Genomic DNA, 25,129 nt, shown 5'->3' with positions numbered 1-25,129 from the left:
ATGGTGGCGATGGTGGTGGAGCCAGGTCTGAGACTGCGGAGCTTACATCCTGAAGCTGCCAGCCATTCTGCATCCTAACACCTCGGCCAACTGGCTCCTGTGACATCACAACTTGGGCTTCTTAAAACATGCCGGTTTTTGGCCAAAATTACTCATTTAAAGGCCCAAGTGGTTGTCATTTTAATTGGAGAGAGAGAGAGAGAGAGAGAGAGAGAGAGAGAGAGAGAGAGAGAAAACACACTGAAAGTGACATGTGAACTGCTTTCGTTTGCCTGATCCCGGTGCCCTGGATGCCACTCACTGGCATCTTTTCCTGGCACATATGCCAGGACTCTTTCCTAAAAAGGTCCTTGAACCTGGGGCCTGAGAATGAAAACTGGTGACGATAAAAATCTCTGCCCCTAGAAATGCTGTGACAATCAAATGAGATGAATCCATATGCAGCACCCACTAAGTTTGCCACATTCTCTAAGTAAGTGTTTAGTTACTGATAGGGTTTCTCTGTGTAGCCTTGGCTGTCCTGGACTTTGTAGACCAAGCTGGCCTCGAACTCACAGAGATCCGTCTGCCTCTGCCTCCCTGAGAGCTGGGATCACAGAGGCCTACCACCGTGCCTGGCTTAATGTTTCCGTGCGGCCGTCTTCAGTGATTCAGTTTGAAATCACCTGTACCCACTCTGCTGTTCTCTTTGGCCAAGGACTTTTCCACACTCCCAGAGGCAGATCACCCAGAGGGCAGAGGCAGGTGACCTTTTAGCAGCACTCCCAGGGGTGGGGGCCAGGACAGGGGGACACTGACAGAAAGATAATATTCACCCGTGCAATTTCACAGTTTTGGTTCTCAGACATGAAAGACCTCCTCAGGGATGAGTGCCTATGGCACACTGTAGAGATGAGCACTGGTAATAGTTAGTCTGTAAAAGGTCGTGGGTAGGAAGGAGGACTTCCGGTCAACAGACAGTAGAAGCTCCCAGGCACCAGCCAGGGGAGAGAAGGAGAGGTCAACAACTCCACTCCCAAACTTTCAGGTTGTAGCAAAGCTTGCCTTCCCTACAGTGCCCCCCTCCCACCTTACTCCACCCCCCCCCCCCCCCCCCCCCCCCCCCCGACCCTCAGCCAGAACTAAGCCTGAGAAGCCAGGTGGCCTCAGCCACACCTGCCCTTTCTGTCTGACATCCCAAGACCCTCCTCATCACTGTCAGGGACCAGCTTCCCTCGTCCTCTCAACTACTGGCCATTAGCCGCGCATCACCGACTGACCCACTTTGTTCCTCCCGATGATAAACACTGGGCCAGGGAGAAACAATGAAGTGGAAACAGGGATGCCGCCTGTGGGGGCCCGAGTACCCGCTGTGCCCTAACCCAGAGCATTCATGAGAGAATGGGCTCTTCTGTAAATGCCCATGTACAGTGGGAAAGCCACGGAGGGTCATGGACATTCGGGGAAAGTGTGTGATGAGTGGACTCATTAACCTTCACCCAGACCTGCTGTCCACACTGGCTCACACTCCTTCCCTAGATCGACACTCACCTTCTGGCTTCAGTTCCAAGCCACCTGGTGGCCGTCAGTCCGTCTCAGTCCATAGCAGCAGCCTGTTCAGCCTTTCCCTCTTATTCTATAATCTGGAAATACCTGAGAAGCAAACTGTGGGCCCAAGGCTCAATCACGGCAAAACAAGAGAAATGGCAGCTCCCAAGGAGAAGGCTATGTGGACTAGAGAGGCTGCATATAAGGCCATGAACAGAGCTTTTGATGCTGGAAGGACACACCTATCAGACCCACGAGGAGACTGCTGTCTTTAAGAACTACCTACAGAGGCCTAAGGGGAGGTGTCGCACTGTAGGGCACCTCTTGGGGGCTACAATCTGCGTTCTCATCTGCTTTCTGCATTCTCCATTTGCCAGGTTCTGTTTTTGTCCTAACTGGGTCCCAAGTTATATTATTATTATTTTTAAAATATTTATTTATTTATTATTATGTAGACAGTGTTCTGTCTGCATGTATACTTGCAGGCCAGAAGAGGGCATCAGATCATATTATAGATGGTTGTGAGCCACCATGTGGTTGCTGGGAATTGAACTCAGGACCTCTGGAAGAGCAGGCGATGCTCTTAACCTCTGAGCCATCTCTCCTGCCCCCTCCCCCCCCAGTTATATTAAAAGTGCCTATTAAAGCCCACGTGTCAACAAACAGCTCCACCGGGTCAGCGGTTAGAGAGCACATGCAAGCTGCAGCCTGCTTATTCACCAGCCGAAGGTGGTCTTGAGTCACGCCGTCACTCTTTATATTCACAACAAAGACGCTCACCCATATTTAAAAGTCTCTATTTATGGCCAAAGATAACTCGAGAGGCTCGGCCCATCTTCTTAAACTGACCTTAGAAAAACCCACCCAGCCCTCACTTCCTAGGACAATGCCTTCTGGCTTAATTTAAAACACATAATGAAATGTTTGGTAGCAATTATAGGAGACGGTTAATTCATTAGAAATAATTACTTGGTGGGTCCCCTGCAGTAGTATGGAGAGTGGGAAAAGAGAGAAACAGCATAAGGCACCGGCAAGCGGGGAGGGGCATTTGTCTGGACGATGAAGTGGCCCTTCTGTTCTCAGGACTGCGCACAAAGTAATAATAAGGGCTGTTGTGTGGACACTCACACTGGGCAGTATGCGGGGAGCTCCCTCCTCCCACAATTGTCTAAGAGAATGCGAGCAGTGCCTCATTAGGAAGTGAGCCCCCACCCTTGGCTAGTGATAAAAGTCTCTTGTATAAGAGGACCAGTTTTCCTTGGCTGTGTTTGCTCTCAAATGTCCCGCTGCAGTGGCCTGGGCAAGCTGTCTTCCTAAGTCCTCATTTGGGCTCGAAGTTTTGTTTGTGGCCAATTAAAATTCCCCACTGTAGGTCTGATCCGAGCTGGTGTACCTAGACACGCTGTAAAGACGGAATGTTAGGCACTTGGCTGTAAACTTCCCGATTACTTAGGTAGAATGAGGTAGACACTGGGGCAGGAGGAAAGCGATCACACTTACAAAGACGCAGCCTCCTTAGACGACTCCTTCCTTCAGACGTCTGACCTATATTCTGCCCCCAGGGCATGCGGGCTCTTCGCTTTAATTAGGAAAACCCTCCTTCTGAAGAAAGCAAGCAGAGTAGAGGACCCAAGATGGCGACAGCGTGAAAATAATGTGCGGTCTTGCCAGTCATCGACTCAATTGGGTCCTTGTGGTGACTGGGCTCATCAACTGCCAGCAACAACTGCTTTGTTTGTGTCTCCTTCATTCTGCCTGCCCCACCGATGCCCAAACCATGACTCTCCAGAGTGAGCGATCCCTGACACATCCCTAATGACCCTGGCTTGCTTTTCGTGCCAATTTGCAAATATAAACAATAGAGAAATGCAATTAGGATGGCCCTTCTCAGAGGCCCATCTTTCCCTGGTTTTGTAGGCCACCCCCTCCCCGCCACAGAAGCAAAGGGCAAGCCACACTTAGTCCCAGACCAGTGAGCTTTCTCTACACGTGCAGCAGCCAGTTCCTCTGGTGAGTGTTTCTGAAACGGAATGTCAGAGTGTCATGAGTGGCAGGAAGTATTAACTTCTATTTGTCTTCTCACATATATAGTTAGGTCGGACTCCATATGTGACCTACACCAGAGCCTTAGAAACCATGATCTTTGGGCTCATCACAGACCTACTGAGATTTTCTTAAGGCCACCCACCGGCTTAGCCAAGCAAGTCATAACGATGATTCTACCTCCATAGCCTTCCACAAGTTGAGACTTCAGTGTTGTCTTTCCCATCCTGCGGGGGCTCATGGGAAAAAGAGCAAGTAAAGATGACAGGCACGCAGAGCTGATCCCTCTGCTGGACTGTGGCAGCCAGAGATGGTTCAGGCTGGTATCAGTGAAGATGAGGGAGGGAGGACACTAGTGGTGGGAGGGATGGCTGTGCCCCCATATTCTCCTCCCCCACCGGCCCTTCCCCTCTCTCTCCTCTCTCTGTCTCTGTCTTTCTTTCTTTCTCTCTCTCTTACTTGGTAATTGTTTCTGCTAAAATCATAGAACAGATTCTAATTGGCAGAGGATAAGCACCCTGCTCTCACCCGTTAAAATGTTCTGTCTGTCTGTCAGTTACTGCTCAAGGAGACTCATAATTTACGAGCAGCAGCAGCAGCAGCCCGATGCCCATGTACATCAGCGGGGATGTTATTTCATGTTTTTTTTTTTTTTTCCTGTTTCTTTTTTGAAAGGAGAACATGAGATTTAAAGTGCATTTTCTCCCTGAAATCTTCCATCCCTGGGAATGGGAGGAAAGTGGAAGCCATCTACTACCATTTACAGAGAGGAAGTTGCTCAGTTAACTAACTGGCCGGGGCCCCACAGAGGTCAGGGGCCAAGCCAGGAATAGAACCCATTTCCTTGATTGCTAGGTCTCTCTGGCACACACTCCTTAGCGCCACAATAGGGCACAATGGATATTCTGCAGCCGCACACCCATGCCCAATAAGCAACCGCCATCAAGTTTGATCCAGCAAGTGATGTTGAGCGTGGCTAGCAACTGCTGCACACTTATGTGATGAGACGGTTGACATTAATTACACACTTGGGTTAATCATCAATGGTGTGCAAAGTCAATTTGTATGATACAGGTAATAGTACTATGATCCCTAACACATTTCATTGGCCATCAGTCCATTTTTTTTTTTTTTTTAAAGACAGGATCTTATTATATAGACCTGACAGGGCTGGAGTTTATTATGTAGACCAGGCTGGCTTCAAACTCACAGAGATCCACCTGCCTCTGCCTTCCAAGTACTGGGATTAAAGGTGTATTATCACCACGGGCGGCATAGTTGATTCTTAAAAATGACATTTTTGCACAAAAGTTCATGCTATTTAACATTTTCTCCATTATAGAGACGTAGTATGCTTTGTGACTGTATCTATTCTAAAAGCTCAATGTTGTTTGTTACTCTGAGTCTAAAAACCGTGGCCATTAGATGGTCTTCTAGCTTGTTTTCTTATTGCTCTGCTAAAACACTGACCTAAAGCACCTTGGGGCCAGGAGAAGGGTTTATTTGGCTTACACGTTATAGCCCACCATCCAGGAGAGCCACGGCAGGAACTGAAGTAGAGGGACGCTGCTACTGGCGCTCCCTCTGGCTTTCTCAGCTGCCCTCCTTACAGAACTGGGAGGCCCACCTGCTTAGTGAGTAGCACCGCCCACGGTGGAATGGGTCCTCCCATGGCCCTCAGCAATGGCTACGCCCACGGCCACACCCACGGCCACGCCCACAACCCGATGCAGGCAGTTCTCAGCTGACAGTCCCTCTTCCTTGGTGTGCTTAGGTTTGAGACCAGTTAACAAAAACTACAGCAGAGAAAGAGAGGGGATTAACGTGGCTTGTGCCCTAGAGTAAAGACCCAGATGCGTTTTGATAGTGAGCTTGAGTTTAAAACAAAAACAACAAAAAAAGGGAGAAAACACACTTAAAACAACCATGCTGCTCTGGCTATTAGTGAGGGAGCTAGCACGGCTGGCACACCTGAGGCCCCTCCCTTACTCGTGCCTGTTGGGATTAGATGAGATGAGCTCAAACACCCATCTCTCAGCTTCGTGAAGGTCTCGCTGGCATTGAAGAAACACAACAAAGAAAAAGCAGCCTTTGAGCTGGTGACTGGGAGCATGAACAGACGCAAAGCCCTCTCTGGGAACCCTGAGTCCTGCACTGTCAAGGCCGGCCTCTTTGCCCTGCGCAGTCAGTCTTTTTACATCCCTTCCCCTGTGAGAGCGCTAGTGCCGTGGCAAGACTCGCCAGGGACTTGCCATCAAAGGTGATGCCTGCGGCTGCAGGGACGGCCTGTGTTCAGTTCCCAGCACCCACATGGTGGCTCACCACTGTCTGTAACTCCAGTTCCAGGGGGGGTCTGATATCCCCCTTTTGGCTCGCACAGACACTGCATTGCACTTGGTGCATATGCGTACAAGCAGACAAACTCATGCACGTTAAATTTTTTAAAAAAATGTTTAAAAATCAATAAAAAGAGTATCGACTGGCTCAGGAGGCTTAGTCCTATTTTATTCTTTAAAATCAAGGGCCAAGTGAATTCCAGGAACTGAGTGTGGGGGCTGGCTCACCAGCCTGCTCTGCTGCACCACACGGGAGGCTTATGTTCCGGGCAGGGCAGGGCAGGGCAAGGCAAGGCCACTTCCTGCCAAGATGGGAAAGGATGGACAGGACAGGCACTGAGTAGGGAGTGGCATCGTGTTTCCAGCCCACTGCTCTGACCATCCTCTTACTTTTATTTAACTCTCCTTAAGCTCCTTAATCTTTTTTCCTTCCTCTGGCCCACTTGTGCCCACTCAAACTTACTAGATTTCTATTTTTAAAGCAAAACTGCATTTGACTTCCTCATTGCTTCTATTCACTTTTCAGAAGCAGTCATCAACATTTCTCATGTTGTGAAATTAGTTCTGATGTAGGCCAAAAAAAAAAAAAAAAAAAAAAAAAATCCCCCCTCGATGTTCACCAGAAATGTATGGGTCTCCGGGAAATGTAGGCTTCAAAATGCTAATAAGAGTCTCAGAGTCTTCTGTCACCATGGACTTCCCCAAACATGTTACCTCTGGCCATGAAGTGGGTTTAATGGGCTTCATTTATGTTAACATAACATGCAGAGGGTACCCGGCATTTATATCCTTGTGGAAGCTTCCTAGACTGATGCTCAGCTACCTCGGAAGAGGCTCGGCAAATACCTAGAAGTCCCTAATGATTGTTAAGGATAAAGGAAAACAGTCTCCAAACCCGTCTTCACTCAGTGCTGACAATTTAATCCTGTTAAACCTCCCCAAGGCATTCTCTCCTGCTCTGAACACCTTAACCACCCAACTGTGAAGAAGGGGAAGTGGGGGCATCCAGTTACTTGCTCTTGCTCATTAGTTGTGCAAATTGACATAACACCCTTACTTTCTACCTAACGTTGTTTTTAAAACTGATGCACAAAGTACCATAAACTACACATGTAACTGTGTGCAGTATTCATGTTGGATCGGCTTAGATACAGCTGCCTGCTCCAACGGTTACTGTTTACCTGTGGCTGGAACACTGAGTACCCTTTGATAGGTCTTTCTGCATTACAGAACGTATAATTGTTACTTATAGCTATCCCAGTGTGTGCATCTTACGAATGCTTTGCAAGAATGAATTGTAGGGGAAACAGAAACCGCAGCATGACTCAGCTGAAACAAAGCCCATTTGCATAAACTACTTTCCACATATTTTTTTAAGTAAGAAATTTTTAGCTGCATTGTAGCCCTGAAGTTTCCAAAGATTTGTCAGACTCCAGGAAATGCTGAGATTCAAGTGGGCTGACCCTCTCTCTTTTTGTATTAACTGGGTAAACTGGGTATATTAAGTGCCTGGTCATGGGAAACCAATGAAACAACGTTGGGACACCACAATAAACCAGTGCCTGAGCTGTGGCCATATGTCGATGCCCTTGAACTAGATCTCAGATTTAAGCACTAATTGTTATCTGAACATACATGATTATTATGTATAGAGTAACCCTGAAATGCCAGGCGTACTTATGATTGCTGGCCATGCGCAGACACGACCGTGCAAACACCTGATGCATCCCAGAGACCGCTGATCGCTCTCCCTAGTGAAGGCTCTGTCCTCAAGCGAATCTCAGCCAGTCTAAGCGTGAAGCCGTTCGTGTGTTCTCAGTGATGACAGAGGACTTCGTTTGGATAAACGTAGCTCATTTCCCTCCAACACAGGGAATTCTCAGGCAGGTGCTCAGTCAGTAACCTCTACCCAAAGAACAAAAGCTGCTTACAGATGTGCACGTTTCAGCAGCATATTTCAACTAGCCAACAAAGACTTAAGGCTTCACACCACGGACACTGAAAAGGGAGGTGCTGCTCACCATGTCCACCTGAGCCACCTGTTTCCCATCAGCATCTTCAACCCCAAACTCCTAATATGGTGTCCCGTCCCTCATAAGCGAAATTTCCCTAACGTAGTTAGCCTTAACATTTAGTAAGAATAGAGTTGGATCTTCAGACTTGATGTTATTAAAACGAAAATTTAAATACATGTATAAAAGGCAAGCTCATAAAAACTGTTACCCTTGTTTTCATCACCTTACTTATTTGCATGTTGGGACAAATATCAATACTTGAGATAGAAAAAAAAATACTTGAGATGAATCCAAGTATGGGTGCCTGACTCAGACTAACAAAATAATATAAGATCACAGTGGCTCTCTTGTGTTCTCAGTGAAGTGTCCACAAGTCCTAAATATTTTGCAACCTCTTCTTCTATTCTTAGAAAATGACTCTCAAATGAAAAAAAAAAAAAAAAAATCAGACTTATGTGGGAAGAGCCGGTTCTCATGAATTCGACTGTTCACCGGTAACTTTCCACTGTCATCATCCTGTGTCCTAAACAAGGGATCGAGACACAGAGGAAGACTCACACGTGGCAGGACACCAAAACGCCATTACAGACTTAGCCCTTGCTTGCTTTTTACCAAGCTAGTGTGGGAGTTTGTTTGCTTTTTAGTTTAGCAGCAAGCATCCCCAGCGCTCTCCAGGCAGACTTAAACGCCATGAGGAGAGGAGGGCGTGACAGGAACCCGTGGGCAGCATCAGTGTTCCGTCCGTCCCCCTCCTTCTTGCCCATTCTATTCCCATTCTTCCCTTTAGCTCCCGTGAGCTGTCACCGGCATCATCTGGCTAGACTAAACAAACAGGGTTCAGTCACGGGCAGGATGCGAGGAAATGCTGAGCAGTTAGCGCGGGTTGGGATGCATTCATGCCTTCATTGCATAAGCTTATAGGGAGCACTCGCTGGACGGCTGCAGTTAGCTGACCCAGAGTCTAAAGAGAGACAGACCTGGGCCCAACATGAAGGTGATGGCATGTGTGTGTGACAACGGCTGCACAAACTGCAGTGGGAGGAGTGGGCTGGGCGAGGCAGGCCAGAGGGTTCTCAGAGGACGCAATGTAAGAGCTGAGCCTTGAGGTTTGATGGCAGCTGACATCTTATGAGACAGACAACGGGTGGAAGCAAAAGTCAGACAGATGGGAAAGCAAGCCCAACATGGAAACAGCAGCCATGTGCCGCGAGGACCTGAGAAAACGAAGAGTGGGAAGTCCGGGGTGACTGACACAGTGGGAGAGCTCCTGCCAGTACTACTCAACTGGGAAAAGGCGTGTGCAAGCTCTACCCAAGTCACAGGGAACCCTGGGTTCTGTCCCATGTTTCTGTGATCCCACGAGCCAAGGGTAGGGTGTTTTCAGTGAGAAAGAACGGCTGCTGCCTACCTGTCGAACACAGGGAAAGCCCCTGCTGCAAATCCAACGCACATCTGGTGAGCCGAAGCTGTGGCCATTAAAGACTATAGTTCATCATGACGTCTACCGTCCCTACCTTTCCTTGGAGTGATTGTGGTGACAGGGGTGCCAGAGCCACTCGATCGTAGGCTGAGGGATGCCGTGCACAGTGCAGGTGAGGGCTTGTCTGCTGCCCAGTGGGTAGAGAGGCGGGCTGGGAAAGGACGACACGGAGTTCTCGTAGATCTGAGGTCTCACTGGAGAGGGAAAAGAACAGAGCAAAGTCAAGGTTGGAGCCCAGGACACCATTCTAACGGATCTCACACGGGAGAACGGCCACACTGGCTCTGATGCCGAGGCACAAGACCTCAAAGAAATGTTCATGGTACGTAGGGAAATGCCTGCTCGATCCCACAGTGTGAATACCATGGTGGGGATACGTAGAAGTCACCTTGCTTACAAAAGATAAGAAAACATGAGGTAACAACCAGCAGTGGCGCATGCTGGTAATCCCAGCACTTGGGAAGCAGAGGCAGGCAGGTGTCTGTGAGTTTGAGGCCAGCCTGGTCTACAAAGGGAGTCCAGGATAGGCAAGGCTAACACAGAGAAACCTCCTCGCCCCCCCCCCCCCACACACACACAGAAAAAGAAACAAAGAAAGAAAGAAGGGAAAAAGGAAAACATGAAGTAGTTATGATGGGGATAAGAGTATGGTTTGTTTGTTTGTTTTTCTATAGCCCTGGGGATGGAACCAGGGCTTTGTGCTTATGAGCCAAGTACTTACTCTACTACTGAGCTTCATGCCCACTGTTAGAAGTGGGTTAGGAATATAAACATTTTATGTGGGACTGGAGAGATGGCTCAGCAGTTAAGAACACTGGCTGCTCTTGCAGAGGACCCAGGTTCGATTCCCAGCAAACACACACACACACACACACACACACACACACACACACACACACACACACACACACGGTGGCTCACAGGCATCTGCACCTCCAGTTCCAGGGGATTTGACATCCTTTTCTGGTCTTCTCAGAAACCAGCTATGCGTGTTGTGTGCATACATACGTATATCATAATACACAGAATGCTCGTTTAATAAAATAAACTCAAAGCCCATTTTTTTTTTTTTTTTTACAATTTTGTTTTCTCTGACAGTTGACATTTTTGAGCTGAAAAAAATGTCGTCGATTTTGCCCCAGAACCCAAGGATCACGCAGACACTAAACTTACCGTTCACAATGAGAGTGGCGGTGAGGTTTTTAAAGAGTGTCGACTGCTTCATGCCCAGCAGGATTGTATAGTTCCCTGCGTCCTCAGGAGTAACATCTTTGATAATTAACGAATAGCCACGCACCAAGTAGCGAGCAGACTTCTCTGTTGCAGGTGAGCCATCTTTTAGCCTGTGGGTAACAGCACGGTGGGGTGGTCATTTCATCTGCTTCACGATGTCACTGTGATGACATTTGCCATTTCAGCTGGCAGCTTCAAGTGGATCAATTCTGAGTCTTTGGGCATCAGCACAGTTTTTGTTTTGTTATTTTAAACTTTGGGCACTAACTGTTTCAGTAAAGGCAGGTAGGTTTTAGACTGGGTAACATCTCATCTTTATCCACAAAGAGGAAGGGATAAATTAAATGAAGGAAAGAAGGCAGTGGCTTAATGTACCACAGGGGCTTGGTGGCCATTGAGACTTAAGTACAGTCTCAGAGGTTTGAGTCTGACTGAGTTCACCAAGCTGTTTTCCTTAAGGCTCTGAGAAGTGCCAGAACCCATCTGGGCGCGGTGGTGCACACCTGTAATCCCAGCCCTCGGGAGTCAGAGGCAGGTGGATCTCTATGAGTTCCAGGTCAGCCTGAATACAGAATGCATTGTAGGACAGCCAGGGCAACACAGAGAAACTGTGTCTCAACAAAAGAAAACAAAACAAAACAAAAAGCGGTGTTGAGTATGAGAACCCTTGTAAGTCAGACCAAGTAGATCTGATAAAAATGAAAACAGACAGTCCTGTTGTGCACTCATGTGGAAGCTCTTACTAAGGACATAAAGGGTCACAGTGATTGTCCCTTCATAGAGAAACTCCAGTGGGATCAAGGCAATTCTCTTTGAGGAAGAAGAATCAAAGGCACCAAGCCACAGGAATTTAAAAATACTTTGAATGTAGACTCAACACCTTGATGTCATCTGTTGAGGTGAGAGTCAGGTGGCCTGGCTTGCCTTGTCTGCATCCTGCCACATGTGTGATAGGGCCTGAGCTGCAGGGTCCCTCAGGACTTCTAGAAGTTTTATATTTTATTATTTTTTAAATATTTGTGGGTGGGGTGGTTCAAGACAGAGTTTCTCTATGTTACCTTGGCTGTCCTGGACTTGCTTTGTAGACCAGGCTGGCCTCGAACTCACAGCGATCCGTCTGCCTCTGTCTCCCAAGTGCTGGGATTAAGGGCGTGCACCACCACACCTGGCTTTAACATTTATTTTTATTTTGTTTGTTTGTTTGTTTTGGGGTTTGAGGCAGGGTTTCTCTGTCTCTCCTGGCTGTCCTAGAACTCACTCTGTAGACCAGGCTGGTCTCAAACTCAGAGATCTACCTGCCTCTGCCTCCTGACAACAGAGATTAAAGGAGTACGCCACCACTGCCTGGCTATTTATTATGTTTGAGTGCTTGCTTGCGTGCATGTATGTGTGCACACCATGTGTGTGCAGTATTCCCAGGAGTCAGAAGAGGGCGTTGGGTCCCTTGAAACTGAGTTACAGTTTGTTGTGAGCTGCCGTGTGGGTGCCGGGAGACGAATCCAGGTCCCTTACAAGAGCATCCAGTGCTCTTTACTGTTGAACCATCTCTCAGGCCCTAATTTAAAACGTGCAATTCTTTTTTTAAAAAAACAAGAAATTAAAAAATAACCTTTATTTAGTTTTATTTTATGTGCACTGGTATCATATGCCTTGGAACTGGAGTTACAGACAGTTGTGAGCTGCCATGTGGGTGCTGGGAATTGAACTCAGGTCCTTTAGAAGAGCAGACAATGCTCTTAACCACTGAGCCATCTCCCCAGACCCCATGCAATTCTTTCAATAGGCCCTTTCCTTTGCAGGGCGTGTTCTGTGTTGCAGAAAGTCTGCGGACCTGGGGCCTGGCTCTGTGGGTCTTGGTCCAAGGCAGTTAACCTGGCGGCACCGTACTTTGTGATTACAAATATTTAGCATTGCTTCGGCTGCACTCTATTGACAAGATACCATTTCAAAAGTGGATATGTAATTTTATTTGTTCCTTGCTTATATAGTTACTAAAGAAATCCAATGAATAGACAAATGCTATGTCCACACTGGAAAGGGCACATGTGCTTTCTGGTCATTAAATTACTATAAAAAAATCTAATGATCTTTCTCTTCTGAAACCATACTTTGTATGTCAAGCAAGACAATTATCAAGTTTTATTAACCTTCTTAGATATTGTGACACAAAAATATCCATTTATTTTCCCACTACAATGCTGTTAAGCTGTAGTACAGAGTTTCAATCTGTTCTTTAACCCCCTATTAAGTATTTGAATTAGCTGAAAACAGACTCTGAGGGGCGGGGGTGGGGGGGGGCAGACAAGCTCTGGGGAGGGTTTTCCAAAATAGCGGAGCATCTGTGTTGTACGGACTGTTTTCCTAACCTCATGTGAGCAGACCCGATGTCAGCTAAAGATAATGGCATTAAAGAATACTTTAATAAAATGACTGCAGATTCTAAACAGATTGCATTGTCTTACATAGGTGATTTTTGGTCTGACTTTTTAGAGGAAAAAAAAAAAAAAACTATGTAAAGTGTTTCGAAGTATGAAGACTTCAAGCCAAAGAAAACCTTCAATTCAAGTAGGTCCACTTGTCCACACACCTATAGATGAACAAGTCCTGCCGCTAGCTATTACTGTTTGTTGAGATTGTAAAACAAGGCTGGGACTTTCAACCCAGCTGCGCATAAAGGAATTATTCTTGGCAGCCTCGTAACAAGGGCCCCTTCTTCAGGGTTAATAGAGCATGCTGCGCACTCAAGATGACACTGAGCTATTGCCCAACACATCTCAGTCAGAGCGCTGACCCCACAGGAAGACTTTGAGATTCCGGGAATTTAAGTCTCCCTTTACCTCCAGGCACTGTTTCCAGGCCCATCCAGCCCTCCCCAGCGCCACCACCTGGAAATCAATACAGGGTACAGCTCTGTAGAGTTGCGTGTGTGTCTCTTTCAGGAGTGTGAGTCTCCGAACTTCTTATCTTCCTACGTAGGAGAAATGTCTTAACCGACAGGGACGCGACTGCGGTCCTACCATATGACTTCTGGCGAGGGGAAGGCCTTCACTTTCATGGACAGCCGATAGGACCGCTTCCCTGCTGTGGTTTCCTGCACCTGCTGCCGCTGATGCCTCACTCGGACAAATGGTTTTCCTTGGAAAGAAGAAAGAACAAGGCATCAGGGGAGAGTGCATCTGCGCAAACATAAGCTCCGCCCCCTCTAACCCAAGATGAGGGCCGCCACGCGCGGATGGATGAATCGTTGTGGAGGCTGCCAGTGAGTGCAAGTGCTGACCAGGTCAACGGGGTTAACAAGTCCTACAGCCAGGAAGCAGTCACCCAACAACCGGCATCAAACTCAATCTGTCGCGTTAACGTTAACGAGGGACAGTGTTTCTAAAACCTACCCAGCTGGCACAAGGGAGACGGAGAAAGTTGCTGAAAGTATCATAAAAATTCCGCCCCCCCCCCCGCATGCCCCCCCCTCACGCCCCGTCAGATGAAGCAATAAAGTACATGTTCTGCTCCGTTTATACAGGACAGTGAGTGGGGAATCCATGGCTGTCTTACAGCCTATGTTACCAACTGATGTCAGCTCCTAAGACCAGAGTTGCCCAAATCAAAAGCAGTGCCTTGAAAACTTAGCGTGAGGCTGTGAGAATTTCATACAACGCGTCTTGGCCATCTCCCTCTCTTCTGTGCCGCATGTTCGTTCCTTAAAGATCACCCCCCGCCCCCATTCCCTGCCCCACTCCCCAACCTCATGCCCTCTAATCGCCTGCGATCAGTCCTGTCCGGATTCTTCTGGTGTGTGGGATCCACTGGGCACAATGGACCTGTCGGGGCCACACCCTTCAAGAAAACTGACTCTTCTTCCCCAGGAGCCATCAGCCTTCTGTCCTTCCTCAGTCAGGAACATGGGCTTGCGAACCCCCTCCCTATCCACGTGGGGATGTGGACCGCCGGCTCTGTCTTGTGCAGGTCCTGTGCAGGCAACCTCAGCTGCTGTGCGGTCATGAGTGCACATGAGCTGTCATGAGCCCTGCCCAGGAGACACTGCTTTGCTCTGTCTCGCTATCCCTGGGGCCACTACAATCTTCCCACTCGCACTTCCCCAAAAGGATCCAACTCAAAGGGAGGCAGAGGCAGGCGGATCTCTGTGAGTTCGAGGCCAGTCTGTGAGTTCGAGGCCAGCCTGGTCTACAGAGCGAGTCCAGGACAGCCGAGGCTTCACAGAGAAACCGTGTCTTGAAAAACCAAACCAAACCAAACCAAACCATAACAAATAATAAATTAATAAATAATAAAAAATAAATAAATAAAATTTAAAATTTAAATGTGTTTTCTTTGCCTTTTGCTCTCAAGAGAAAGCAGAGCTCATGGTTGTGAAACTGTCAGTCAAAAGGACATGAACCCCCCCCTCCACCCCCAACTTTGGGGCAACTCTTGGTGTCTACAGTGCTCAGGAAGCCCAGTGTAAGTCGGCGCGCCCACCTTCCTCTGCTTACCATACACGTGCACGGAAGTGTTGAAAGACTGGGATGACGAGCCGCTCTTCACGTGGCAAGTGTAGAGTCCCTTGTCTCGGCTCCGCACGTGGTCAATCTTAAGAAAACTGTGGAACATATTGTTGTGGGGATTGCTTTGGTCGATCCGCTGCCTGATGGATGCTCTCTTCATGGCCTAGAAAGAGGATACAGAGTGAGTGCGGGGGCCCCATCCTTGTTCCTGCTTAAAGCTGGAGCAGTTTTGGCATTCCTCAAGCCAGCGGTTTCCACAGCACCCCCTCCCCCCATCTTTGTCATCTTAGGTTAGGAGGCAGGCATATCAGATCCACCACAGAGCAAACCATTTGGAGGCCACACCTGTGTCTAGGCCTGCATCAGTGTGAAGCACGCCAGCCTTTATTGGGCACTTCATTTCTTTAAATGGACCTTCACACACACACACACACACACACACACACACACACACACCCATATTGTGTCAGCTGCTTTGTGTAGCCACCTGGTGAGACTGGAGAGGTTTCTCCTTGTCACCAATGAGGAAACGGAAGTGACAGGGTTACAGTACACCAGGAACTCGGGTCTCTTGGGTCCGCATTTAGTGATTGTCCCCATCATGAGGTCTCCTCTCTGAATAGTAACCTGTCCCCGACACTCAGTGCTACGTTTGTGTAAACAAACTTGCCAGCTCTCTTTCCTACTGCTGGGAAGGGAAATTCAAGCTGTGGCTTCGGCCACTCCTCATTTCATTATTTTGCATTTTGCACAATTATCCTGGCAAGTGGACGTGGGATGAGGACATGGGATGTAAACGCCCAGAGGCAGCTTCAGCCTTCATCTGCAAGGGGGCTGCTGTCTCAGGGAGGGACCACGTTCAGCTGCCCAGCTGGCTACCGTGGCCTGCTCACTGCTCTGAGGAGATGCACTGCCAGCTCCTTCAATTGTTCCTCTTATAACATGTAACACGTCACTTCCTCTTCTTAAGTCCTTCCCTGGGGAGAGCCGTGGGAAAAGACTTGGAAGCTGTTCAGACACACCTGAGGGTCTTGAACCTAGTTCCCTCTGCCACGCTTAATCAGCTCTCACCCACCTGCCTTTTAATTCCCCGCTGGCACAGATGTCTGTTTTAGGCCGTTTGCATCAGTCTCAGCAAGAACAGACATGACTGCCAATCACTGCTGTGGACCATCAGAACCTGTCCCCTGCTGTAGTGGACGCAGGAGCCTTTCTGCCGCTCCATTGGGAGGCGTGACTTCACCCTCTGGAGAGTTTTCTCCCTGAGGGTGCCGGCTAGCTTGTGCTTTGAGAAAGGACCCACCCAGGCCTCTAGCACAGCCTGCTTGTCCACCTGTGAAGCCACTAGCTATAGGTGGCTGTTTAATACAGTCAATCATAATGAAGAATTCCTTGCTGTAGCTAGCCACACTTTAAGTGTTCATCTGCCATAGTGGCTAGTGGACACTTGATTGTACAAGGCAGGCATAGACTATTCCTATCTCCAAGAATTCTATTGGAAAGCACATTTTCAGAAGGTTACTGGTACTTGGTAGGTATAGGGTTAGGATTCTCTTTAAATTGTTAAAAATCAATTTATTTTCTGCATATGGGTGTTTTGTCCGTCTGTCTGTCTGTCTGTCCACCATGTGTAGCGGAAGTTTTAGTTTCTTTGAAAATTCAGTTATGTCATGAAAACATGTTTTTATTTTAATCCCAGGTGTGGGGTATGGGGCTGATTCAGACTGTCCACAGCAGCTGACTCTGTGCCTTGTGCGGGCTCTGAGAGGGCATGATCTTTGACAGCTGCAGAATCTGAGGATCCTGGAGAAAGAATAAATGCCAGAGCCCCGAGAGAACTGGGGCAGGGGTTGGGGGCAGTGCTGTGAGAAAGAAGAAGACAGCGGCTGCACCACCCCACCCCACCCCACCCCCGCTGCTCCTGGCTGCTGTTGATGCAGTGTGATGGGAATTTGGAGACGTCCTGACTACGAAGGTTGGACTTGGCCCAAGGAGCTCAACAAACCCTAACCAACAGGAAGTAGCTAAAAAGAACTTTCTTTCCTACGTGGTATTGGGGTGTTGGAAGGAATTGGGATGGAGAAGGGGGAGAAAGAGATACAAGAAACCCCAATAAACTAGATTTTAAAAGTACACCTACAGCCATGCATGTGTCTGGTGCCTAAGGAGGCCAGAAGAGGGCACAGGACTAGAGAGGCGAGGGCTAGAGTTACTTACTGATGGTCATGAGCAGCCATGTGGGTACTGGGAATCGAACCCGGGTCCTCTAGAGGAACATCCGGTGTTCCTAACCACCGAGCCATCTCTCCAGCCCCCAGAATCAACATTGTTAATATTAATAGGAACTGGATCAAATTCTCTTCCCTCTTGACATTTATTGGGGATATTGCTTTTCTATCAGAAGTTATTGCTTTATCTCATAGCATTTTCATTTAGAACGGTATTTTCTAGAAAATTGTTAATAAGGGATTGGTTCCTACAGGGAACATATTACAAAGTTCTCTATTTCCATGGGGGTGGGGTGGGGGTGGCGGAAGGTGGTGAAAACAAGTTGGAGCTGACGCATTAATCTTTTGTTCATTATTAAATCATAAATTGACTTTGATTGGCAGTGTGAACGACATAACAAACGCCCGTACTTGGGTTGTGCTACACATAAATCACCCTGGCGCATGAGAGGCGAGAGTGGGATTACTGCCAGAATTCTCTTTCCAGCTTAGCGTTGCTTTCCCGCCTGTGTATTTCAGTAAATAACTAGTGCTTGCAAGGAGGTTTCACCTGAAGAAGGAACCGGACTCTGTTTTCATTCTCCTCATCCGCCCCCGGGGACAGAACTGCCCCTTCAACAGTTAATAAACGCAGCCCTGGATGGCTGGGTGGAAGCAGCACTAGCAAACACACCGCGGACGGGTGCCTGACTGTCTGCCAGAACCTTCTATGAAGGTCCTGACACAGACCACCTCTTGAAGCGTTGTTATGACAAAAGATAGTGCCTGCCTGGCATTTAGTGATAAAAATCCCCTTTTGTGTTGTGGTCCTAATGCAACGTTTCCAAGGTCAAAATGGTCCCTCTCACCTTCCAGACTCACAGTGCGAACAGCAGCCTGGACCCTTCAAAACAAGCCCCCCCCCACCGCCACCCCCACCCCGCCAGACATCAAAGCCGGGATCTTGCACTATCACAGCCAGGGACCGCCAGGCAAGGGAGGCACCGTCCTGACCTGACGCTTTCCTGTCCACCCGCAGCGCCCTGGGAGCAAGATTGTCTCACTTTTCCCACTTCACAAACCCAGGAGGGGTTTGCTTGCTCAAAGCAGATACAAATAGAGCTCTAGGAAAGAACTAGAAAAGTGGCCACTCACTTTACCAGGGTAATTCCAGCTCATATGCACCCTCGTGTTCAGGTCCGTGGTGGCGGTGCAGTTGAGGATAAGGGTTTGACCACGGAGCAATCTCACCGGGCTTGGAGGACTTATTTGGACATCTAGGATTGTATTGGCTATAAGCATAAGCAAGGGGGAAAACATGTTAATAGTCAAGATCTCACAGGCCAGATGGAACCGAACAGACTGTGCCTGGTGCCCACACCCGTGTGGACAGCACTTACTTTGCCGATGGGTCAAATAGTTTGTCCGGTACAGATGCCCATTGACCGTGGCTTCGCAGCTCAGAAGCCCGATTTCTTTGTATGTTGCGTTTGCTATAATAAAGCCTCTGCGACTGTCCCAGGTTATTCTTTCTCCATCAGGGATCAGAGTGTCAAATGGAAACTGCGAAGAAGCAAGCATACTTAGCCGAGACCCGGCAGGACTGTGTCGGCAAAAAACGACTGAGTGGGTAGAAATGCCAGTTTGCTCTCATTATTTCTTGACTTTTCTTTGCACAGAGGCAAATATATTTAGACTGTGCTAAGTCATACTGATTATGGCAACTTATAACCAGCCTTGGCCACAAGCTGCACCCATCCATGACAGACCCAGACTGGCTGATGGTGGTGGTGGTGGGGTGTCTCATACATAGCAAGATGGCCAGGTGCTTAATGGAGGAATCAACCAGCCCTCTTGTCCACTGGATCTGGAGGATTAGCTTCGTGTCGTCATCATCTGGAACATTCTATGATCCACAGCTTTGTCCTCACACGTCGTAAGACTTACTAATAAGGTGTTGTTGCAACTAACTAGCCCTGCAATTCCAAACCGCCCACTACAGCATGCAGAACTGGTGGCGACTGTGTCACCAGATGTCAACACCGAAGGTATTCTGAGCCTCTCACTCTTCCTCATACTGGCCGGAGATCATTCAGGGAGGATGCTGGGATGCTGAGCAGGAAGCGGGAGGGTGCTAGGACGCTGAGCAGGAAGTGTCAGGTGTGAATGCGGGTGTGGCTGGGAGTCCCCTGCAGCCTGTAAGCTAGGTTGGTATTTCCTTGAGCAGCTGAGGAAAGCTCCCCTGCCGTTTCCAGCCCTGATACCCACTGGCAACAGGACACAGGTGGGATGGAGGCTCACACCTGTCCCCCCTCAAGGGATGCTTCAACAATTGGCTAACAGCCAATGTGATTCCCAACTACAGCCATTGCCAAAAGCTTGCCGGATGCCCACGTGTGCAGGCAGGATAGGGTGCTGTTTGGGTGAGACAGGGGGAGTGGAGGTGGGGGTGGGGGCTGGCTGGTCCTCACTCTCAAGCTAATGGCTCTGGTAGCCTCCCAACTCGTTCTATGTCCAGGTTTGACACTTGGGTTCTGTCTTCTTTGGGCTTTATTGTAAACATCTCTTCATTTCCGGATATACGTCATCACATCTGAGGAGGAGTCGTGTGGATGGATTTCTTTCCCTCTTTTTCTCTAAGAGGTTAAGTTAGGGCACCATCCAGGAGCTAGGCCTTTGCCACTAGGAAGTGGCGCACTTAGACCTAAGTGTGGCTCCTTATGTGTGAAACCCCAAGTAGGAGAGCCAGTGTCCCTACCGATGGCCTTGACTCAAGATGTCCTGCCTAGACATCGTCTTATCCTTGTGACCAACACAGCTGAGTCTCACTTTTGGATATGGGACAATACGTCAAAGCTGCTGTGATTTGGGTTTATTGTTTAGATTATTTTTTGTTTCGTTATTTAGATTTATGCATCAGACATTATCATTTGGTTCCACCTACATATACAAAGGAGGGGGGGGGACTCCTAGTGGTGTTTCTTGCTAGAAAAAGGACATTACGAAGAAGTCCACTGAGAAGCCCAGATAGAAAATTACCACAGAGATGCGAAAAAGGCATTAAAACACCCTAACAGCCACCCAAAGCAAAACCACGCTGGGAGTAACGTTGCCGAGTTTTACCTTTTTTAGGGTGACCATGACGTTGGGTGACGTCACCCGGCAGGGAATGATCAGTTCTCTTCCTTCTGTCATGTACACGACCTCAGGTATGTCGCTGTACGTCTCTGTGAAAGGGCTCCCTGAGTCTGAGTGGGAGAAACACTTGTAAGTAATTCAAAGTGTCAACAGGTGCTGTCCCTGGGAGCCTGCTGCCCTCACGGCGCCGGTCCCTCTTTGTGGTGCAGCAAAGGCTTCTTGAAGTGCAGCGAGGGAGAGGCTAGGTGGATTCGGCATAAACTTCAGCTATGTGTTAAGTGCCCAGGAAATACCCTCCAGGGCCCTTGTGGCGTGGCTGGGAAGACGCGGGTGCTACTACTTCGGAAGAGTTAGGGGCAAGATGGAAGTAAGCAAACTGGAGATGTTCACTTGAATGGCAGAGGCACCACTTGCGGCTTTCTAGACCTTGTGGGATAGGCTAGGAATGAATGGGAAATGGGCTGGGACGCGCATGCGCTCTATACTAGCTTTATCTGCTAAGAGCAAAGCTTGTGGAGAGGTCTGGAGGGGGTCCTCGCATAATCACCAAAAAAAAAAAAAAAAAAAAAAAAAAAACCGCCTCCTTTGATTTTAATCTACCGGTGGCACTTCCCTGTAATTCATCCAGGGAACCGGATCCAGCATCAGATTTTCCTAGAAACCCTCACACTGTCCACCCTGCCTTTGTCTTCAGGAATCCACTGGCGCCCTCAAACAACGACCCCCTTCAGAAAGGTTCGCTTTCTCCATCTCTCCGACCTGGCTCCAGCATTTAGGGGCCAAAAGTCCTGTGTAAAAGAACCAAGCGCCCCAGACCTGCCGCTGGCTGGTCTGGTCCCCTCAAAACTGGATGCTGCTGCCGCAGAATGAATTTTAGAGAAAGAAGAGCTGTCAGCAGGTGACAGTTGTCAAGCGCCCGCAGTGGCCGCACAGTGGCTGCTATGGGTGAGACTGGTGAGGGCCTGAGCTCTTTGTACTTCTGCGTGGGGCCTACACGGAGGAGAGAGTTGAGGGAATGCAATTACTTAAGCTAAGGAGAGCCTGCCCTCTAAGAACAAAAGCAAAGACGAGTGAAAGAATGCTGGGAAACCGGAAGAGGAAGTGGGAGGGGAAGAGGGCTGATTCCTGACAGGTGCTGCACACGGCTAGCCTTGGAAACACCTTGATTTCAGCTGCAGAGAAAACAGAAAACAAGTAAACTGGAACCACGCTTTGTGGGCCGCACCTGTAGCACCCCGGCATGTGAGGAAGCAGGACAAAAGGCCAGCCTCAGCTACTAACCTAGACACCTTGTTTTTTTCTGTTTGTTTTGTTTTTAAAGAAAAAATTAGGGGTGGGTATGTAGGAAGTGGGAGGGGGTGGGGGAAGAAGTTACTTATCTTTGGGTGTTAGTTTTACAAGTTATTTTCTCCTCTCTACCTCCTCCTCTGTGTGTGTGTGGGGGGGGGGAGGGAGGGAGAGAGGGAGGGAGGGAGGGAGGGAGGGAGGGAGAGAGTGTTACTATGTATGACTTATGACTGGCCTGAAGTGCACTACATAGACCATGCGGTCCTTGAACTCAGAGAGATCACCCTTCCTCTGCCTCTAATGCCCAGCTGGGTTAATTCTCTACTTGTTGGTTTTTCTAGAATGATCATACGTCATTTAACAATCACCATGAAAGTTAAAACTCAAGTTAGAAAGCACAGCCATTTGCACTGAAGAAAAACAACACATTTGTCATGGCTGGCTTCCATGTCGACTGTCACAGTCAGAAAAGCTGTTTGCCGATTAGGAACTCTCAGCAAAAAGAGAGCTTGATAATGTGGAGACAGGTGTGCTTGTCAGAGCAGAATCTCCTGTGAGGAATCTCCTGTGAGGCTGACACCCAGACACCCAGCAGGACCAGAGCGGTTGCATCATCACTCCCTCTTCCTCATCTAGTCTCAGTCTCTCTCTGTCTCTCTCTGTCTCTCTCTCTCTCTGTCTCTCTCTCTCTGTCTCTCTCTCTGTCTCTGTCTCTCTGTCTCTCTCTCTCCTAAAGGTAAACTGAAACACCAGGAAGCAGCTTAATTCCTGTTACTGAACTGTGAATCCTTCCTATTGGATTTACTGTCTTCTCAGACAACCCTTTCCAATGGTGGCATAGTTTCTGGAGGAAACAGTGAGCAAGGGTGCTTACTGTTCATGGGCTCTTGGCTGATGAAATGCAATTTCAAATGGGAATGGAGTCATCTGGACCTCTGAGTTTCTTTGCGTGCCCCTCCCCCTCCCTGCCTCCACCCGCGGATTCCCCCAAACACTTAATTCCACTCTAGGTATCTCCTCCCAAAGGCCAGGTTGCATGTCAGCCTGGGCCCATTGCAACACGGAGGGGCAGGAACTTCAAGACTGTGTGCCACCCAAACACAGCTAAAAGCACTTTATTTGTATGTCAGCCACTAGTGGCATTATAAATCCATGTATGCAAGTGATCTTGGGCCTGTGTGCATACGTGTATTTTGCGCATGCGTGCGCGTACACACACACACACACACACACACACACACACACACACACACCCCACTCCTCTCTGGGGCCTTATTAAAAATACATTTCCTTTGCAACTTGCTTCAAGGAAGGGCTGAGAATGAACTTCCCTGACAAAATACAAACAATATTTTGTTTGTAGGACCATAGATATGGGAGAGGTCACGGTTCCATTAATATCACCAGCAAAGCCACTCACTACTCCCATCGCACGCATTTGTCATTGTCACAAAATTAAAAATGACTTCTCTACCCGGCCAGCACTGGCGGTGCTGAGAAGTGGGTTCCTGCAATCCAACTGGCTGCTTGGTGGAAAAGTGAGAAGAGGCCACGGCTGGGGCCACTCCCATGGTCACCAGGGCTTCAGGACAGCAGGCCAGGATTTCAGGACAACACATATCTAGGTGGAAGTCACCATGTCTCCATCCCCCGAACCCTTAGGGCTCAGCACAGTGGCAGAGAATATGCTTGGCTGTCACTCTTTGTTACAGGTGGGCACAGACACAGGGAGGGACCAAACAGAGACCCTTTCTCAGAGGACAACTGTGTGTGGGTTTTTTGAGACATGGTATAGCCAGTATAGCCTTGACTGTCCTGGACTCGCTTTGTAGACCAGGCTGGCCTCGAACTCACCGGGATCTGCCTGCCTCTGCCTCCCAAGTGCTGGAACTAAAGGCGTGTGCCGCCACCGCCTGGCTTGTGTGTGGGGTATTTTTCCCCTTTACAGACTTGTGAGCATGCTGACGCATTAAGGCACACTGGTGCGGGGACTGTCATTCTTAGCCCCATTCTGAGCGACACGCTGCATGTCAATGACCACTCCCCAGTTTTAAAAAAAGGCTTTTTTCCCTTTACTTGAAAGTGGGTTCAAAGGAAGCATCCTGTTTCCTAGCACACAGACGTTTTAAAGCTCCGTGCAGACCTTTTCCTGATTATCTTCCCCTTTGGTTTTTATTTTCCGCCACGTCCTGCTCATTGAGGACTCACTCTTAGGCAGTAAAGAGGAGACTGTGGTTTTCACAGTGACAGAGAGGAGGGGACGACACGCCTAGCCAACCCCACAAAGAGGGCTGCGTCTGGGCACCACACGGAGCTTTGTGCTATGAATCGTACCTGACTTTCAAGGACGGTTTGCTGATTGGTGAAAAAAAAAATTTCCCCCAATATAACCAAGAAAAAGAAAAGAGGCAAGTTCTTTACAGACTTACACATGTGTGTTAGTGTAAAACAGCTTTTCAGTTACCGCAGGACAGCTGTCAAGGGCCTGTCATCAGGCTAAGTAGACTTTGAAGAAGATTTACCTGTGTGTGTGTGTGTGTGTGTGTGTGTGTGTGTGTGTGTGTATATCTGTGTCTCTGGGGGGGGGTCAGTGTGTGGGGGTCAGTGTATGTGTCTGTGTGTGTGTGTCAGTGTGTGGGGGTTAGTGTATGTGTCTGTGTGTGTGTCAGTGTGTGTGTGTGTCTCTGTGTGTCTGTGTGTGTGTCTGTCTGTGTGTATATATCTGTGTGTGTGTGTTTTTGTGTGTGTGTGTCTGTGTGTGTGGGGGTCAGTGTGTGTGTGTGTCTGTGTCTCTGTGTGTCTGTGTGTATATGTCTCTGTGTCTCAGTGTGTGTGTGTGCGTGTGTGTGTGTGTCTGTGTGCAGGTGTCTGCAGAGGTTAGAGGAAGCCGTTGAATCCCCTAGAGCTACATTTCAGGCACTATGAGCGACCTGACCTGGGTGCTGGGAACCACACTCTGATCCTTTGGAAGAGCAACAGGGACTCTCTCTCCAGCCCCCAAATAGACTTTCAAGCAGCTAATGCTACTTAAAGAAGAATATTGAATAACACTGAGGGCCAATTTATCAGGATGACATAACAATGACAAGCATGTATACATCTAACAATATGACAACAAAATACAAGAAGCAAAACCCCACAGAATGGGAGGGATATAGTAAAACACACACACATGCACACACACACACACGCACATGCACACACATGCACGCCACACACACACACACACACCCCAAATGAACATTTCAGCCTCCTACTTTTTTTCAAATATTTAATTGATTCCATGTGTAGGTATGTGCTCACGTGAGTTCATGTGCACAGAAGACGCTAGAAGAGGACACTGGATCCCCCGGAACTGGAA

General features: G+C 48.5%; 1 protein-coding gene across 1 annotated transcript in view; it reads right to left on the bottom strand.

Annotated features, from left to right (window-relative positions):
* The window catches only part of Flt1 (fms related receptor tyrosine kinase 1), a 160,526-nt gene that overhangs the window by 98,982 nt on the left and 36,415 nt on the right, over positions 1-25,129 (bottom strand). The window contains exons 4-9 of the mRNA XM_051162859.1: positions 20,467-20,591; positions 18,499-18,906; positions 15,125-15,299; positions 13,652-13,769; positions 10,575-10,744; positions 9,436-9,595 (exon numbers count right to left, since the gene is read on the bottom strand). Coding sequence (XP_051018816.1) covers positions 9,436-9,595; positions 10,575-10,744; positions 13,652-13,769; positions 15,125-15,299; positions 18,499-18,906; positions 20,467-20,591 — 1,156 coding nt within the window. The remainder of the gene's footprint in view (positions 1-9,435; positions 9,596-10,574; positions 10,745-13,651; positions 13,770-15,124; positions 15,300-18,498; positions 18,907-20,466; positions 20,592-25,129) is intronic.

This window comes from Acomys russatus, chromosome 19 (genome assembly GCF_903995435.1).
Source record: "Acomys russatus chromosome 19, mAcoRus1.1, whole genome shotgun sequence".
In the NCBI taxonomy this organism is placed as follows: Eukaryota; Metazoa; Chordata; class Mammalia; order Rodentia; family Muridae; genus Acomys; species Acomys russatus.
The sequence above is the reverse complement of the archived record's forward strand: the minus strand, read 5'-3'. Positions and strand labels throughout refer to the sequence as shown.